This window comes from Rutilus rutilus (assembly GCF_951802725.1).
Source record: "Rutilus rutilus genome assembly, chromosome: 20".
NCBI classification, from domain to species: Eukaryota; Metazoa; Chordata; class Actinopteri; order Cypriniformes; family Leuciscidae; genus Rutilus; species Rutilus rutilus.
In genome coordinates this window covers 27,195,962-27,216,519 of record NC_140225.1, presented here as the reverse complement: position 1 = coordinate 27,216,519, position 20,558 = coordinate 27,195,962, and the positions used below count along the sequence as shown (strand labels likewise).

Below are 20,558 nucleotides of genomic sequence, written 5' to 3'. Positions count from 1 at the left end.
TTAGGCTATAAAAATGAAGTTAATTCAGCCAGCGCTCATACCTTTGTTTACATCCTGTTTTCGGTGGAAGGCCATAGTAATCGATTGTCGAGTTCACACGCATAGGTTTAGTACCTATGATCACGCGCGTGAACGCGACAATCGACTACTGTGGACTTCCACCGAAAACAGGATGTAAACAAAGGTATGAGCGCTGGCTGAATTAACTTCATTTTTATTAATATCTCTAACATCTACTGCAGTCAGATCCACTCGTGTTCACTCGGAAGGAATCACTCACATTTTCTGTGCACTTGTAATGACACTTAAAGGATGTTAAGAGGCTAAAAAGCAGGCTTACTACTTGCCCCATTGAAGTCAATAGGGTGCAAATTTTAAAAATAGAATAACTCGGTGTAGGCAACACCGATTTTTGTCGTTGTTCTCTGTATTGACAGCACTCCAAATGTACAAAAAAATGAGCTCAATGTTAAAATTGACCGGAGTTCTCCTTTAACGTATGCCCTGAGAGAAAGTTCAGACTGCAGACTCGGCAACGACTGTATTTAATTATACAGTACAATCATAACACAATACAGACATTATCTTAATTTCATAATGTCCTTAAACATAACAGTATTGCTGGCCATAAACTGAGAAAGTGTGCGTCCGGTGTGCGATACCTTGAGTTGTCCTAGACGCAACGCTGCGCTTCTCGTCCGGTGTGCGACCCCCCCGCAGAACGATTACTATGCAACATTCCTAGCCTACTCAAAGTTTAGAAGTAATATTAAATAGTCATTATAATACAATAAAATACAGGATGTGCTCTTATTAGTTGAGAGAAGATCAAAACCCTGAAAAACACTGAGCAATAAAGCCAGAGATGAACAGTATTTATAAATTTATTGTCATATCTGTTTCCTCTTATGTCAGATTCTTACACTTAATCAATACAGTCAATCAGAATAAGACACTGTATGGCTTTTACCAATCAAATAAAATCAGTATATCAACAAAATACGTCTTTGTATTTACACGTACTGTTTAATGCAGCTCAGATGTATTATGAATGGATTTACACTGCAATTGCATAATCAGTGTTGGGTGTAATTATACTAACTAACTAATTAATTATTTACTGTAATTTTATTTTAATTTCTTTTCATTCAAAAAGTAAAGTGAGGAGTTACTCTTAATTTCTCTGTAATTTAATTAGTTACTTCTGATGTAATTCCGTCATAGACTACAGAACAATTCTATATAAAATATAATTTCTCTCCCTTTAAATTCTTTGGTCAGTTAAAGAGATGGTTTATGCAATTTTATAGTATTTATTTAAAAAGAATTAAAGAGCAGTTTCATGTCTATCTCTATATTGTTCAACCGGTTGATGGTGATATGGGATTTAGAAAGAAATTAGTAATAAGTAATACAATACTTTTTTAGAGAGAGTTATTAGTACAGTAATCTAATTCTGTTCTGTTTCCTTTAGTTCCTGCTCTGTTTACCTCCGGTTTCATTGGTTACCGATTATATCCGTTTGTTGCTATAATTGTGTTCTACCCCTGTTTATATAACCCTGTTTCAGTTGTTCTTGGTCACTTCTCATTTATGCATTGTGTGGTTTTGTGTTATTCTCCTGCATGTTCATTCAGTGTTTTTTTTTATTTTATTTTATTTTTATTTATTTTTATCTCCTTCGTCTTCGTGGCTGCTGGCCACATTGTAGCACTTATTTATTATAGCAAAGAAAATAAATGTAAAATGTTTATTTATTTTTATTTTATTTTTAATGGTAATAATATTGCATATCGCTATATTGAGTCACCACAAGGGAAATTCCTTCACTGCTACAGCCCTAGTCTGTTTAGCAGTTCTGGGTCTTCTTTTTGGATATGTCATTTTTGGCTTGTGGTTAAGGTGTTAAGCCCATTGAAATGCTTAAATGTGGACATTTTTATGTTACCATCTGTATGTTCTGTATGTCTGCATTTGTCACTGTCACCTACGGCGCGCGGCCTCGTGTCTACGGCCAAACTGCAGTCGTGCTGATATAGAGCCATATCCCACTCCTGCTTGTGTGATTTTTCACTGTATGTAGTTGAACAAAAGACAATTTTCCATTCACCATGATGCTAGAATCAAGATTACATTTTTTTCATACACTATTTGTTAAGTCATGTTCATTCTAACTATGCCTTTGCTGTGTTGTTTAATGTATTAAAAAGTTCATGTAAATCTCTGTACAGATTGTCATTTATGGGAATATACCAAAGAAGGAAAATGTGGTTTATCTGTCAAACCATCAATCCACAGGTAAGTCTCTGTTTTGCAGTCAATACATGATCTTATCTATAAACATTACAAAATCTTTGTGATTCATACAATGGCAAAACCATGTTTTTTTTTTTATATATATGTTCAATGTTATTAAGTACTGTGGTACGTATGTCTGTGTATCATTTTATCTGACACATCACTGTACCATTTGTAAGGGTTGTGTTCTCTATTGTAGCTGATTGGATTATTGCTGACATGTTAGCAATTCGACAAAATGCACTTGGACACGTAAGATATGTCCTGAAAGATGGTCTGAAGTGGCTTCCTTTGTATGGATGGTATTTCTCACAGGTAGAGTACACATCTAATTCTAGGAAACTGTCCCACACATACACAAACACATATACATTTCTATGTAAATATTACAAAAATGCATTCTTAGATAAATTAGGATTGAATTGAATTGAATTATGAACAATTTACACAGAAGTTTCATTCTGCTAGTGTTTTTTGAATAAGACCGGTTGTGTGTTTCTGGCTATATAACTTTTGTGTCATTCACAGCATGGAAGTGTGTATGTGAAGAGAAGTGCCACCTTTGATGAGAGAGCCATGAAAAAGAAACTATCATCTCAGACCAAACTGGACACACCTGTGAGTATATATCCATAGCACTCACTGTATGAAAATCCAGAAACGGGGCACGGGAACTGGAGCACCCCCTGTTTTCACAGGATTGTAAATGTAACACAAACTTTTGTTCATTTACATTTATTCATTTTAAGCATTTAGTAATGTGTTTGTAATAAACACTTTAAGTGGGCTATTTAAAAAGTGTTAGGACTATTTATATGGTAAATTATGTTTTTTAAAACATATGAGCAGAGTGTGACGTCATATCGTGTGTGTGTAATTACCACTTTAAGTGCACGTTCAACTGCTTAACACAAATATCTAATCAGTCAATCACAGGCATGTAGACATGGTTGAGATGATCTAGTTCAAGCTGAGCATCAGAATGGGGAAGAAAGGGGGTTTAACCTCTTGACGCGCACTGTCCCGGCCTCAGGCTTGACGCCACTGTCTACCATGGAATTAGGGCTGGGCGGTTTGATGATATTATCGTATATCGACAAAGTCTGGCAAGTATCGCGATTTCGATTATAACAGTCAGTTACCAGACGATCATCGACAATATTGGGAGAAAATGACAAATATATTTCACATATCCCCATAGTTACCACATATTTATTCACATGCAACAGCCGTCTGCCGGAAGCTAGTTATTTTAGTCGATAAAGTTTAAATGTGGATAATAACGTAATAACGCATCGCTTCACTTCAGAAGGCCTTTATTAACTCGCCAGAGTTGTGTGGAGGACTTTTATCATGGATGGATGCGCTTTGATGGACTTCCAAGAAAATATACCCATTCACTCTCATTACAAAGCTTGGAAGAGCCACGACATTTTTTTTTATATAGGATATTTACTAATCGTCTGAAAGAAGAATGTCACATACTAGGATGGCTTCAGGGTGACTAAATCATGGGTTAATTTTCATTTTTGGGTGAACTATCCCTTTAAGTGAATTTTTTTTAAGAAAAACAGTCGGTCTATAGGATCCGTGCACTGACAGTGTATAATAGCTATACCCCCTGTCAACATTAGGCTAATGTTAATCAAAGAACAAAAGAAAAATAAAATCACTCACTGAACTTGACAGAATAGCTTTAATTAGCCTAATCTTTAGTTTAATTTGCTTGTTCGGCTCTGACTGCTGTTACTACAACGCGTGTATGTGACTGCTTTGGAGATGCGTTCCCTGTCAAACATAATTTATCCTTTCCTAATTTTTAAAAATATTTTTCTTGATTACACATCTTTATTTGATGTTTACATTGCTATTCATTTTTATGTAATTTATTTTGTTCTGCAGATGAAAAAATTAAACTAAATCCTATAAATTCGGAATAGCGACGATATTTCCCATTTTAAAAAGTAATAAAATATCAAGTTGGCCTATTTTATTCCAGTCTTGTCATTAAAATTATTTTACAAATACAGTTTCGTTATTTTGCAAACGGGTGAAGCAATTGCGGTGCTATGAATATCACATGCACCCGTTCAGAGTTTCCAGGCAGCTCTGTTAAGCTATAGCATATTGAGAGAGTTGCTGTAAATAAATAAAAAATAAAAATTGCTTACTCCAATATAATTTTTAATCACTTCTATTTCTAAATAAATAAAGCTATAATTTTGATTTCGTTAAGCGCCCTATAAGGAGACCTTGGAACTCAAACTTGAAAGAAATATAACCTTACCGTTTTTGCTCATGCAGAATGAACCATTTCATTTGTAATCCCTGATTTTAGACAAATAACAAATGCAACATAGCTTAAATACAAGTTTAAAAACAGCACCTCACGTTATAATTAAGGAATTTAAAATTATCATCATGAAATGTCTACTCTTTCATGAATGAAAGAGAAACATCGAACCTTATGAAAAAAAACAGGCAAGACACATTCAACATGACATCATCATGCATTTATCATTCTTGCAATCACCAAATTGAGTTTTGTTCTGTTCAGTTGTATTCAACTGTTCTCCTCACAAAATGAAATTCATTTCTAACACAAATTGGGTATGAACAGTGTGGAAATTCTTAGCAACACTATAACAAAAAACCTGATGTTTTATGTTAGTTTAAGCTTAAACTAACTAAAGTAAAACCTTTAACGTTTCAATCATTAAATTAACCTTACTGAATCGCAGGCTATCATTTATATAAAGTGTAGCCAAACTCAACATGATGTGTGTTTACGGTGAATGTCGGCAGTGTTGTCTCCCGCAAGGGAAGGGGCGGGGCGTGGTGGGGGTGGGTCTCGGGTAGACGATATAATCTGATATCGCGATATTTTTTAAGGCAATTATCGCTAGAATATTTTTAACATATTGCCCAGCCCTACATGGAATACATTTACTATACAGAATACTGTCTAAAAATATTGAGAATGAGAATATTGAGAACAAATTATACATAATTTTAAAGTTCTAATGGTTTAGTGTCAATCGACGGTGTTTGTTTTAAGATATATGCTCCAGCAACAGTAATATCGTAATAATATTGTAATTTGTGTCGGGAGGGCAAATGACAACATGCAAAATCAAAACGGGACTTCATACCTTTTTGAAATGGCAATCGCGAGATGAATCCAATCCGTCGCACTTGAGTAAAAGGTTCATGACAAGCATCCATTGAAAAACATCCAAAAGCACTTATTGTCTGTGAAATATTGATATATTGTCCATTGTTTACAATCTGCTTTCCATCGTCGTTCTTCAAGAAATTATGCAATGTGAGCACGGTTTGTTGTAAAACTGTATACGATCATATACATTTAGACTCTCACAAACAAATTAACCTTCCTCCAAAATCAATGTTTTTAAAATAGGGCAGCAGTTTTACTTATAATATCCAAGCAGTGCTGTTGGATTTTGTGACGCCTTGAGAGGCATATTCTCCATTGTCATTGTAGTAAATTTCGACGGACAAAACTTTTAGCCAATGACGAGACGATTCCAAAACGTGTGTGCTGTTTACCTTTCACATGTGCACAATAGAGGCAGCGTTATTATTTTGTACAGCTGTCTGGAGTGGACCATTCAGCAGCCAGATCTTGTCTAACAGGTGCACCTTTCACTGTCACATCACTGTTATTCTTCCGCATCCCTTGAAAAACATTTCCCTCATGAGGACGTGTCAGGAAAGAAGCGAGGAGAAGAATGTTTTTTGGGGTTTTTTGTATAACGCTAGGTTTTGTGTGAAATTAGTAATGAAAGCACTTAAAGGTACAATATGTAAGAATTTTGCATTAAAATATCCCATAATCTCAAGGCCAGTGTTATATATTTTGTTAAGTTGATTACTTACAATATCCCAAATGTTTCCAACTATTTTTAAATCGTGAGAAAATTGCGATTTTAACCAAGGAAACGGGGCGTTAGAGCAGGGGTGAGCTGGGAGTCGCCAGTCAATTGCGTCATATCCGCGTTACCCTCAGTTTCCGCTCGTACTGCGTGGAGTCCTGGACAAATGCGGAAGTTGTAGTTGTAGCGTCTATCAAGCAACAAACGTTAGCTTGTTTCGTGCAGTCGTTATGGAACACAATTATTCTTTACCGATTGCAGCTGGTTCTGTCGACAAAGCATGCTTAATTTTAAATTTTCCAAATGTAGCATTCGGTAATAGTTATGTTTATGTAAGGGAAGTATTATTGCTTTAGATTTGTGTTTAGTTTATTGACATTGTTTATCACGTCTGGTGTTTATGGCCATGTAAATAAATATAGCATGTGTTATACATAAAGATTAATCAGTATTTTGGCAAATGATGTGGGTATGTTCGAATGTACTTTTACAACAATTGTTTAGAACACGTAAAACTGCGGCGCGTTATCACAACAATGAATTCGACATATACAGTAACATCTATGATAACCAATTTAGTATTAAACCTTACTTTTCTTGCGGTTAATTCATTTTAATGAAATAAAAGTGTGATGAGGTTCAAGAGTCAGGAAGGAAGACAGGGGTCGGTGTGACTGGGACTCATACTTTATTAAAATAAAACAAAACAAACAAAAGTCGTGTACAACGCGCATTCACCGTGGCAACCGCGACGTTACAAAACAGTTCAAAAATGAGAGCTCGGATCCACCGGTTTTCTTTCTCTGCGTCCAATTTTCTCTCCAGTCTCTCTCTCGTTCCAGCGCGCGGCTTATAAGCGGTCTCTCCACGCCGATCACTGCAATAAGACACAGGTGTTCGTCATTTGCACTTGACCTACTTGCGGGACGCTCGTAGGCGTCTTCTCTCTCCCATTACAGACCGTGCTGAACCACTCCCCCTCACCACAAAAAGCATGTCATTATAAAAATAAAACTTAACCTCATCCATGAACATGATTTTTCGATTCCCGTCTGACTGATTTACATCCACGGTGGAGTTTAAAACGACAGTTCCCATCATTCCACGCTCCTTCACATCGTCATCAAGCTACGGCGTTGTTGTTGTTGTTGTTTGGAATGTAGCGCCCTCTAGCGGCAAAAAAATTCTTGCATATTGTACTTTTAAATTGTGTGCTATTATTATTATTTTATTTTTTTTATTATTTATTTTTTTTAAACAAATTTTTTACATCATGAAATCGTTTGTAATTATTTTAACATTTTTAAAGAATGGTTTAATATATGTTAGTTGGGGGCCTTAAGCACATAAATAGGTATTTTCGCGCAAATTCATCTAAAAGCGCCAAATTTGGCACAGATGTAGCTCAGGTCATACCGAAATGATTTAGCTAGGGCGCCGGAGCCAGCGACCCTCGGGGCCAAGATGGCGGCCAAATCCAATATGGCCGCCGCCCGAAAAGGGTTCCGGCTTTAACTTTTGAACCACATGAGTTACAAATACAAACTTGATATGTTTTTCAGCTATGGGGAAACCCATAGGAATACTTACATTTATGATTGGGTATATCAGGACCCCCCAAATTCCCTAAATTCAATATGGCCGCTGTCCGAAAAGCGGTTTTGTCTACAAATTTTGAACCAAATGCGCTACAAATGAGGATGTGGTGTATATTTTATTTTGATTGACCACAGGAAGTCCATTGGCATATTTATATTTATACTTGTGTAAATCTGGAACCTGTATTCTTTTCAAGACTGTGGTTGAAAATCCTTTTTTTTTACCACAACTTCGAAGGTTATTCTCAATGTTGATTAATTTCCTTATAAAAGTGAAATGGTTTTCAGTGTACCACAGGTGAATACATTTCAAAGTGTAATCATATAAGAAAGAATAAGACACAATCATTATTGCAAGGCAATATTTATATTATGTTAAATTATTAAAATAATAATATAGTCAATTTTTCCAAAACTCTTAAAGGTTTGCTTAGCATAACAAAAAAACAGCAATAACATAAAAAACAACAGTGAGTTCTCATGGTCTCTCACATGAATTATCATTATCACTCACAATCACCGGATCTCTCATTGTCTTCACCATCATTGTTTGTACAAGCACCCTCACATGCACATATAGAAGTGCAATGAACTCCGGCTTTACAGCACTTACAGTGCCCTCTACATGCTGTCTTGCAGCCACAGTGGAGGAGAATGGTGCAGGCTTTACTGGCGTCTCCGAGATTAGTCCAGCAAGGTTCCCAAGTCTTGCTCGTAGAGTCCCGAAACCAACCCCATGCATTAAACTCTGGGATATCTTGCTGGACAGCGGTTGCCTGATTCCAGTAGAAGCTGGCCTGCAGCAGTGCTCTTTTGATGTGCTGAATCAATGCAGCTTGGGTGGGTGGCAGGTTCTCAAGATACTTGGTACCATTCGAGAAAAGGTGATGTCTAGCTTCATCTACACGGCTGGAACCACAGCTCTTGCTGTACATGATGATGACCATACGCTCCAGTCTTTGGACATGGACGTCATTGTTGATCTGTTCAGGCTCCAAGGTGAGGGTAACCAGAGATTCTGTGAGATCTGGTGTTGCCTCCCAAACTGCCCATGCACTCTTTTTCCCATGGCACAGGAAGGCTGAGGTTGTGTCACAGCCTGTTAAAGCGTGGAAGAGTGGTAAGGCTAGTGACTTCTGGGAACCAAGATCCTTGCTGATTTCATGAGCAGGAATGTCCCTATAGTTTTTTCCACCTGCAAAGCCAATCCAGAGCTCTGTGAGGCCGAGTGTGTTGAAGAAGCGGATGGCAAGGATGACAACATCGCTGTCGACAGTCCGGACAATTGCCTTTTTATGGCCATTGGCCCCAGCATGTGCAAGATGCAGGATTATTCTTGTCTCTGCTTCTGGATGATTACAAGGCTGAATGGCAGACATGTCATACCCTGGTCTGTTGGAGAGTACAGCATCTTTCTTGGTGGGAGGAGGAGTTTACCTGACATGCCATGCTTGGTTATCTCTTCACTGATATATCCAAATAGTTAGATATATAACAATATATCCAGTATATATATAATAGATATATCCAGTTACGTTTTGGAATTGGAGTTCTCCCATCTACTTTAGTTCTTGATCCGGTTCCTCTGCGTTGGTGAGTTTGTGTTTTGAGTTTCTCCTCTGGATATGTATCAAACACAATATCCAATCATGTGACAGATTCATAGCTCATGTGTGACCTCACAAACCCAGCAATATTGGTGTTAACGTAGTCATGGAATGTTTTTTCAGTAGTTGGCCGGACCATTTGGACCATGAGCTATGAATCTGTCACATGAGCTCATCATGTACAGCAAGACCTGTGGTTCCAGCCGTGTAGATGAAGCTAGACATCACCCTTTCTCGAATGGTACCAAGTATCTTGACTGGATAAAGTACAGTACCTTGCTGGACTAATCTCGGAGACGCCAGTAAAGCCTGCACCATTCTCCTCCACTGTGGCTGCAAGACAGCATGTAGAGGGCACTGTAAGTGCTGTAAAGCCGGAGTTCATTGCACTTCTATATGTGCATGTGAGGGTGCTTGTTTTTATGTTATTGCTGTTTTTTTGTTATGCTAAGCAAACCTTTAAGAGTTTTGGAAAAATTGACTATATTATTATTTTAATAATTTAACATAATATAAATATTGCCTTGCAATAATGATTGTGTCTTATTCTTTCTTATATGATTACACTTTGAAATGTATTCACCTGTGGTACACTGAAAACCATTTCACTTTTATAAGGAAATTAATCAACATTGAGAATAACCTTCGAAGTTGTGGTAAAAAAAAAGGATTTTCAACCACAGTCTTGAAAAGAATACAGGTTCCAGATTTACACAAGTATAAATATAAATATGCCAATGGACTTCCTGTGGTCAATCAAAATAAAATATACACCACATCCTCATTTGTAGCGCATTTGGTTCAAAATTTGTAGACAAAACCGCTTTTCGGACAGCGGCCATATTGAATTTAGGGAATTTGGGGGGTCCTGATATACCCAATCATAAATGTAAGTATTCCTATGGATTTCCCATGGTCAAAGAAGGTAAAATAGACATCAAGTTTGTATTTGTATCTCATCTGGCTCAAAAGCTATAGCCGAAACCCTTTCAGGCGGCGGCCATATTGGATTTGGCCGCCATCTTGGTCTCAGGGACCATTGGCTCGGGCGCCCTGGCTAAATCATTTCAGTATCCCCTCAGCTACAACTGTGCCAAACTTGGTGCTTGTAGATGAATTTGCGCGTACAATGGTGTGTAAGGCCCCATACTACAGCCCAAACTGCTTTTTTGGACAGCGGCCATATTGGAATTGGAGGATCAAGGGGTCCAGATATACTGGGTCATAAATATAAACATTCCTATGTGTTTCTCATGATCAATTAAGCTGAAAAACATATCAAGTTTGTATTTGTAACTCATGTGGTTCAAAAGTTAAAGCCGGAACCCTTTTCGGGCGGCGGCCATATTGGATTTGGCCGCCATCTTGGCCCCGAGGGTCGCTGGCTCCGGCACCCTAGCTAAATCATTTCGGTATGACCTGAGCTACATCTGTGCCAAATTTGGCGCTTTTAGATGAATTTGCGCGAAAATGTGCTTAAGGCCCCCAACTATGTGGCACATGTAAAATTATACTTTCTATAGCCCTTAAATATTTTTGTTACCAAGGGGCATTTTGCAGCTCCAAGTGGTCATTTAAAAAAAAAAGGCACTAGTCAGAGAAAAACCTTGCAAGAAACTCTTTTTTTTATTTTTATTTGTAAAAAAATTTGATCATCCTCAAACTTGAAACATAACTTCTTAAGACTTGTGGTTTTGGGCCCAGTGTATTTCTTGCTGTCACAGGCGCCTTTATTATTTTTATTTTTTAATGATAAAAAGATGGCATGCTAAAACACTTTTCCATTCCAAAATACTTCAGCATGTTTATTTTATTTTATTTTATTTTATTTTTACTTGTATTAATTCTTAAACTCGAAAATAAAGCTCTATTTGTCGTCTTTCAAATGATACCACAATATGCTTATTCTCCAAAGGGTTTAGGAAAGACAAACATTTGAGTCCAAGCATGTCATTTTCATGTTTTGAGCTCAAAAGGGGGGTGCGCGTCAAGAGGTTAAGTTACTTTGAACGTGGCATGGTTGTTGGTGCCAGACGGGCTGGTCTGAGTATTTTAGAAACTACTGATCTACTGGAATTTTCTCGCACAACCATCTCTAGGGTTTACAGAGAATAGTCCGAAAATGAGAAAATATCCTGTGAGCAGTATTTCCATGGTTGAAAATGCCTGGTTGATGTCAGAGGAGAATGGGCAGACTGGTATGAGCTGATAGAGAGGCAACAGTCCCTGAAATAACCACTCGTTACAACTGAGAGATTTAAGGCCCTCACTTCCACACAATTATTTTCCCTCCATGAATTATGTCTTTATCATTGCCTTAACAACAGATTGTAGAGGTTTGGGTAGCGGCGGACTTCTTTACACAGCCTCTCCACATGCGCAGTTGGTGCTTTTGTACGCGCGTTCACAAAAAATGGGAAAAGTTTTGCAAAGTGCCTCCGCGGACATCCTCCGATGGCTATTTTTATGTCTCGTGGACCCTCGCACACTCGTGCATGCAAAGAAAAAAGTAACAGAGCCTTTGGAAGCAATTTTTTTGTAGGCCGGTCATTATTGACTTGAACATCACAAGTGTAACAAGGTGGGGGGAAATAATCACAAATTACAAATATTATCAGTTTTTAGACCCAGGGCAAGTCAAGTCAGTATGTTTTAGTCCAATGCAATGACATTAAAGGGATAGTTCACCCAAAAAGTGAAAATTAGTCCATGATTTACTCACCCTCAAGTCATGGTCTGTATGACATTCCTAGGTGTATATGACATTCTTCTTTCATACGAATACAATTGAAGTTATTTAAAAAAATGTCCTGGCTCTTCCAAGTTTTATAATGGCACTGAATTGCTGTTTCTGTTATGAAGTCCATAAAAGTGCATCTATCCATCATAAACAAACTCCACACGGCTCCGGGGGGGTTATAAAAGGCCTTCTGAAGCGAAGCGTTTGTGTAAGAAAAATATCCACATTTAAAACTTTATGAAGTAAAATAACTAGCTTCTAAGTCTAACTAACTAAGTAATAACTTGCATGTAAGTCTAAAGCGCAACTTATGCGAGTAATGTGACGTACTGCTGATATTTACGCTACTTCTGATGTCACAAGTTGCGCTTTGGGCGCAAGTAGACTGCGTATGGCCGTTTGGCCGGAAGCTAGAATTTTACTTTGTAACAGGCTAAATATGAATATTTTTCTTACACAAACTCATCGCTTCGCTTCAGAAGGCCTTTATTAACCCCCTGGAGCCGTATGGAGTTCGTTTATGGCGATTTTGCAGACCTTTTACATTCACAGACAGCTATATTACACACTGCATGATAGGTAATATTTCAAACAAGTATAATGGGGGTACTTAAACAGATTTATATCAGCCACGTCTTGACAATATTCTGACAAAAGATTGACATGATTCAGGTAAAATTAAGAGGGCAATTTCAAAGCATTTTAAAAGTGACCCACTTCCTGCTGCCAGTTGGCGGCACTATGACAGCGACTCACAATAGTTGCATCCACGGGTCAACCTTCACAAAACATACTGCTCAAGTTTGTTCTAAATCACTCAATGCATGAAGAATGTATAATGCACTTCCTTTTTACCTTTTTTCGCCATACATTTATTGCCCCACCACGGTGACACCATTTGAGATATCAAAGATCTATTTGCAATTTAGCATCCTCAATGTCTTGGCATTGTTTAACAAGTTTGGAGATGATCACATGAATCCCCTGTAGGATTATTTAAAAGTTCACTGCAATAACCTTGACAAAATTCAAAATGACTAACTTCTTGCATGTACAGTGCTTGTCAGAATAATTTGCACCTTTGGTAAATATTATCAAAGATCGCTGTAAAAAATGAATCTGCGTTGTTAATCCTTTTGATATTTTATTTTAAAAAATTAGCAAAAATGTAACATTTTATTGAAGTAAAAGAATTGAAAGTGGGGAGGAAATCACATTATGAAATAAATGTTTTTCTCCAAAACACGTTGGGAACAATTATTTGTCCCTTTTTATTAAATACTTTTTGCAACCTCCTTTTTCCAAGATAACTCTTGAGTCTTCTATAATGCCTGATGAATTTGGAGAACACCCGACAAGAGATCAGAGACCATTCCTCCATACAGAATCTCTCCAGATCCTTCTGATTCCCAGATCCATGTTGGCACTTCTTTCTTTCAGTTCAACCCACTCATTTTCTGTAGGGTTCAGGTCTGGGGACTGGGATGGCCATTGCAGATGCTTGGTTTTGTGCTCAGTGACCCATTTTTGTTTTGATTTTGATGTTTGTTTTTGGATCACTGTCCTGTTGGAAGATCCAAACATGCCCGTTATAAGATTTCTAGCACAGGTTGTCAGGTTTTGATTTTTTTTATCTGTTGGTATTTGATCGAATCCATGATGCCATGTATATGAACAAGATGTCCAGGACCTCTGGCAGAAAATTAGGCCCACAGCATTAAAGATACAGCAGAGTATTTCATTTTACACATGGGGTACTTTTTTATACCTGTGTGTGCACCAAACCCATCTTAAGTGTTTGCTGCCAAAAAAAGCTTCTTTTTTTTTTGTTTCATCTGACCCCCACTTTCAATTCTTTTATTTCAATAAAAGGTTAGATTTTTGCATAAAAAAAAATAATCAAAAAAAATCAAAAGGATAAACAATGCAGATTTATTTTTTACAGCCATCTTTGATCATATTTACCAAGGGGGCAAATAATTCTGACCAACACTGTATGCATGAGATGCACACCAAATTGAGTTAGGAGAACAATAAAGCTATGCACATTTTCAGTTGACCCCCCTGATAACAAGTATCCATTTTATCACATTAGCTTTATCTTTTTTTTTTTTTTTTTTTTGTGATATTGATACATAACATGAAGCTGTCAATCTAATCCTTGATTTTGCACTTATTTCAGACTCTAAATTAATTTAGATTATAATTTATCAAATAGTTTGGGTTTTGTCTAAATTTTGAACAAAAAGAAAAGAAAAAGAATTTTTTTACCAGAATGGAGCTACATGGTTGCAGATAGGGGTTAAATTAATTGATATATTTATTGTTATTTTTGTATTATATACTCTACTTGTCTCTGTGCCTGTATGGAATTTTTGGGACTAAAATAGTTTTTTCCCATGACACTATTTGAGCTATCCAGCTGTGTCATAAATGTTCCTGTCATTACTGTTTGTTGGAGCCAAGCCCTTCCTCTTTCTTCATGAGCAAGGGGATAATGGTATTCTGCGTCCCTTTCCCATATGTGATATTCCTGAGTTTTGCATTTTTTCTCTGTGACACAACTGAGTAATGTCTACCTAGAATTGCCCTGTCCCACGACTGTGATACTCATAATTCACTAAGAGTAGTAAGTGCTGCATTTTTTATGACTCTGTTCCACTTTTTTTTTTTCTACACAGATGTATCTTGTCATTTTCCCAGAGGGAACCCGTTACAACCCTGAGCTCAAGAAAGTAATCAGTGACAGTCAGGCTTTTGCCTCTAAAGAAGGTATTGTTTCTCCTCTATTAAGCTGCCCTTCAAATATGAACTCTTTTATATAAATCACAATGAAACAGAAGTAGAAACAGTTATTTTGTACGTACCTCTGTATTGTAATGTATGTACAAAATATATTGTTCACAATAAGATCTATAATATGGATTTTAGGGTGAATTTATTATTTAATAAATTCACCCTAAAATCCATATTATAGATCTTATTGTGAACAATATATTTTGTACATACATTTTACTTTGTACTTGGGCAGCCTTTCCCAAAAGCATTGTAAGCCTAACACTATATATCATCTATCACTAATAAATAGCTCACATTTCTAGATGTTGTCCCCATATACTAGATCACTGTTTCTCAAACTAAATTTACTTGTAATAGTCATGTTGTCTTTCCTGTTGCAGGACTTTCTGTGCTGAAGCACATTTTAACACCAAGAATGAAAGCGTCACACGTTGCCATTGAGACTATGAAGGAACATCTGGATGCTGTCTATGACATAACTGTTGCATATGAGGGAACTCTCACAGCAGACGGCCAGAGACTTCCAGCTCCTACAATGCCAGGTTTGTTGTTATTGTAATACATTGAATTTGCAAGCAACTGAAACTAACACAGGAAATATGGTGGACACACAGTGTTATACCACTGATTGAGTGCTGGTAAAATACAGATATGTGAATTTCCTGTCACTTCCTGTAAACAGTGAGTGTTGCAACATGTTGTTCTCAATTGGTATAGGTTCTCAAAAACACTAAAGCAACAGAAAACATCCTGTAGAAAACATCCTGTTTTTCACAGGAATAAACAGTAGCAATATTTAGATAGTTGTCAGGATATTGTGTCTACATCCTTTATGAAAAAAAAAAACGTTTTCTTTTGAGACAATGGTAAGCAATAGGGTTGTCACGATACAATAGTTTCAGTAGTTGATGCCAACCAGTAACATTTGGCAATTCTCAATTAGCTTGTTTAGTCTGTCACGCATCACCGTTTCTGGGTGCAAGCTCTCTGTAAGATCCCACAAGCAAACACAACAAATAGTGCTAATATACACTCACAGTGTTATAATACTACTAAAATATTAACCTTGATATTAACCTGTATCTCCATACTGAATCTCTCGGTCGAGATTAAATTTTTTTAATGAATCGTTAAAATATTGGTGTCCAGGACGATGTGAGCACAGAGACTGTAGGGAATTTTTAAAATGTTAGCTTGAAGGTGTGCAATAAATGAGCTCATAAACTGCTGGTGAGATAGTATTCTTACTTGAAATGAAGTAGAGACTTGGACCTTGAAACAGTGTTCATTACGTCGTCATATGCAAGTATTGTAATTAATTTTAATAAACAATCATGCAACAACACATGTGGTAAAGGCAGAAAATATAAAAAACTTTAAACTAAACATTACACTGAGGGTGTGATGTCCAACCCCTTTCCAGTTGGTGGCGAGTTTGGCACACGTGAGCACCCAGTTTAAATCGATGCGAACCAGGAGGGATATTTGAGTTCAGTCAGGTACAGGGCGGCGATGGAGGTCAGTTCGTTTAATGTTTTACGTTAATTGTATTTTGTAATATATTGCTTTGTTCATACGTGCTTGTTCAGGCACAAAAGGTCATGTTTTAGTGGGGAGGACATTCATCTGCTTCGTGTGGTGTTGAACATGAAAATTGGCGCACAGTCTCTGGTCAAGCCACCTCATTTATATTCCACTTTTTACATAGAAACGTAATCGGTTACCTAATGTAACCTCTGTTCTCTCTTGAAGAGGGAACGAGTATCGCGTAAGTTGCTTACGCTACGGGTAAAGTCATCTTTTCTCATCTTTTCATTTTTTTCACGCCCTCACGCGTCACAGCCCGTCAGAAGGGGCGTGGTTTAGCGCATAAAAGGAAGGCTGCTCCCCTGGTTTTCGTCAACTGAAGCGAATGAGCTCGTGGCGAGAGCACAGCGGGTTACGCAATACTCGTTCCCTCTTCTAGAGAGAACAGAGGTTACATTAGGTAACCGATTACGTTCTCTTACGTGAGGTTCTCTCGTATTGCGTAAGTACGCTCGTGAGCGGGCACAGGGCTTACGTTCACAACACGGCCAGTGTTTGGGAGCTTTAGAGGATCTGAACCCCGGGACAACCGTGTGATAGAGCAGGCAGTGGGTAGGTGTGGGCACGGGATCGTGGGCACATTTCATACACTTAACACTCGAGCGGCGCGTGCCCGCTTTATGAGAGTGCGTTCTGTGGGAGATGCCGGGGAGATCGTGCTTGTGTGTAGGGGTGAACACTGGGATGTGGGCACATTTTCTACACTCATAACACCATCGGCGTGAGCCGGATAACCAGACATTACACTCTTTCTGAGATTTCTCTGGGTCACCGTAAAAGCGGCATTTGTGTGCAGGCGAGCGAGTTGTGCAACTGAGGCTGAGAAGAGCGCTGTGACGAGCCGCGTGCAGGAGGCTGATTCTGAGAGCGGCCTGCAGCTGAGCTCGAGCGGCGGGGCAAGAAGAGATTCATAGCCTGCGATGCCTTCTGTACCTCCGAAAAGCGATCCACAATCCCGCTTACCGCTGGGCCGAAGAGGCCGGTGGGGGAGAGCGGGGCGTTGAGGAACACGGAGCACTCAATATTCACTTCAATATCCGCGAGCGTCAGCCAAAGATGGCTTTCGGTGACGGTGAGCGCGGCCATGGATCTCCCGATGGCTTGTGCCGCGGACTTTGTAGCGCGAAGCGAGAGGTCCGTCGCGCTGCGCAGGTCCGTCAGAACAGTTTGATCCGGGCCTTTCTCGTCCATTTCGCGGAGGAGATCGGCTTGAAGGATCTGGAGAACAGCCATAGAATGCTGAAGGAACCTGATAGACTCCCGTGTCGAAGAGGAGGTGGAGCGGTGAGATCCGGACCACTCTTTGCTGTCCGAGGCCAGGAGAGAGCAGCTGTCACCGATGGCAGCCTCGTCCGCTTCATCCCCTGAGGTGACGGCAGTGCGGGCGAGAGCCGGCAGCTGTGCGTCGGAGAAGGGGGGCGGAGAAGGAGAAAGCGAGGCTCGCGGGAAGGGTTCCGGTGGCCTCTGGGAGCGGCGCTGCTTCTTGCGGTGGAGGCAGGCGGAGAGACAGCGTTGAACGAGGCGAGGCGAGCCTGCAGGGTCGACATCGGCAGTTCTTCGCAGAATTCGCAGCCCCCCGAAGAGAGAGCGAGGGCTGCGTGGTCTCGTCCCAGGCAGAGAGCGCAGATCACATGGCGGTCCCTGTCGCTGAGCGGGGCTCGGCAAGAGCCACAGGAAATGCGAGGCATTTTGGAACAAACGGCTCCCGCTCTTTTAGAGTAGTGTGTCGCGGGGCGAGCACACAAGTGAAGCACAGCAAAAAAAGGATACTGTCCCCGGGTAGCGAAGCAGGCACGGATGGCTGAAGGCGGCGAAGACGACCGGCTTCCTCAGACTCTATCCTCGGCTTGCTGGTCGCTTGTTTCGACAGCGGCTTCTCTCGGAGTCCAGCGATGCGGAGAGCTTCGCTGAAGAGAAGAAAATCAGTGGAGCAGCCTCCGAGCCTTCCTTTTATGCGTTAAACCACGCCCCTTCTGACGGGCTGTGATGCGTGAGGGCGCGACGTCACACCAGGCTCAGTGGTAGACTGCTGCAGTTGCCGCAGGGCAGCCAATGAGCACGCTAGGTAGCCTGCTCTAGGTCTGCGTGCTGCTGCACTGCGTTGACAAGATTATAAAAATTAAGGATAATTTTTTGGCTTCATATCTCGAGATATATATATATATATATATATATATATATATATATATATATATATATATATATATATATATATATAAAATAGCAAACAATACTATTTGAACTATCCTCCTACGTACGGTCGCATTGTAAACAGTGGGGCGGTACTTCTGCCGGTGCCGGCGTGACCTTTCAACGTGATGACGTAGTTCCCTGTCCGTTTGTTGATCAGCTCAATCCGAACTATTGAAGGTAAAAAGTCTATAAATGATTTAAAAAAAATTTAAATGACCTATCGCTTCGCTAGATAACAACCTCTTCTTCAGCTGTGATCGCGTACAGCCCGTTTAAACACTTCAAAGACTTTTGAAACTGCATTGATTTGGACTTAAAAACGATGGTAACCAATGAAGTCCATTGTTAGAAGAAAAATCCAGAAATGGTTAGGGCTGGGTATCGTTCCAAAAATGTCGATACCAATACCGATACCGATACCTTGATTTCGATACCGGTTCCTGAACGATACTTTTTTCGATACCCATTTTATGAAATCCATTTTACACAAGATTACATAATACATTACCTCAGAAAAACTTTGGTTTTATTCATGCTCCTTAGCCAGTGCACAAAGGATGTTTTTAAATTTTTTTTATAAAGAGCTCATCCTCACCAAAGCTGAATTTGTTTGATCAAAAATACAGTAAAACTTGTAACATTGTGAAATAGTATTACAATTTAAAATCTTATTTGAATATATTTCAAAATGTAATTTATTCATGTGATGTCAAAGCTAAATTTTCAAAACCATTACTTCAGTGTCACATGATCCTTCAGAAATATGAAAACAGTTTGCTGCTTAATATTTTGGAAACTATGATACATTTTTTCATGATTCTTTGATGAATAAAAAATTCAAAAGAACAGCATTTATTTGAAACAGAAATCCTTTGTAACATTACACGTTTTAGGGTCATTTTTGATCACTTAAATGCATCCTTACTGAAAAACAATTCTGACTAACCAACAATTTTTTGAACGTCAGTGTACATTCAGTAGGTCATTATTGTAATATAAACACTGTCAGACTGATCGACAAGGTATCTCTTCATTTACCAGTCGAAGACGGAACAACTTTCTGCTCTTATGTTTACTCCGTGCACTGTCAAGGTCTTCATCATATCTGTCGTGTACTGGTCTTTGCAGCAAATTTTTTTACCGCAAATTTACTGCATCGCGCGCTGTTGGCATCGAGCCTGGAGAAATGTAGCCACACTTTTGATCGACTTATCCACATCTTTAGAGTATTGTGTGTGTGCGAGCGCGCTCGCGTCTCATAGGAGTATGTGCGTGGAGAGTTTGTGTGTGCTCGCGTCTCATTTACCCCTTTTCCACCAAGGCAGAGCTGGTGCTGGTTCGGAGTCAGAGCCTAGTTTCAAATCGGTTCTTTGTTTTTCCACCGCCAAAGCACCAGCTCCGAACCAGTAAAACTGGTTCTTAAGTAGCACCAAATCATTGCAGGGTCTAGAACGGAGCCAAGAAAGAACCGCTTGCGTCAGAGGCTGGGGGCGGGGTTACCGTGGCCAACAAGACTGAAGAGAAACTTGTGACCGCCATTTTCAAATAGCAGCTAATCGAGCTAACAGCAGCTAAACACGATGGACGCGATCTAAAATATAAATCTAAGGCTAAAGTCGGCATCTTATTGTTAAAAATAAATGTTATGTACATGCCGTTACTCTCGCTTGTAATCTCCGTCTGTACAAATAATGGCGAGCCGCGCGAACACGTTGGATCCGCCGTGTTTGGATGCCGATGTAGGTCCGCAAAGCCATGAACATCAATAGCAAAGCAACGTGCGCCGTTGTTGATGATGTGTTTGTGTTTGGCGCCGCCGTGCTAACGTTGCTGAGAAAGA

At 39.2% G+C, this 20,558-nt stretch overlaps 1 protein-coding gene across 2 annotated transcripts in view; it reads left to right on the top strand.

The window, feature by feature from the left end:
• Window positions 1-20,558, top strand: part of agpat5 (1-acylglycerol-3-phosphate O-acyltransferase 5 (lysophosphatidic acid acyltransferase, epsilon)) — a 58,551-nt gene that overhangs the window by 7,127 nt on the left and 30,866 nt on the right. For both annotated transcript variants that reach the window (XM_084391891.1, XM_084391892.1), the window contains 5 exons: window positions 2,232-2,298; window positions 2,498-2,613; window positions 2,827-2,916; window positions 14,821-14,911; window positions 15,319-15,480. In XM_084391891.1, the coding sequence (XP_084248017.1) occupies window positions 2,232-2,298; window positions 2,498-2,613; window positions 2,827-2,916; window positions 14,821-14,911; window positions 15,319-15,480 (526 nt within the window). The remainder of the gene's footprint in view (window positions 1-2,231; window positions 2,299-2,497; window positions 2,614-2,826; window positions 2,917-14,820; window positions 14,912-15,318; window positions 15,481-20,558) is intronic.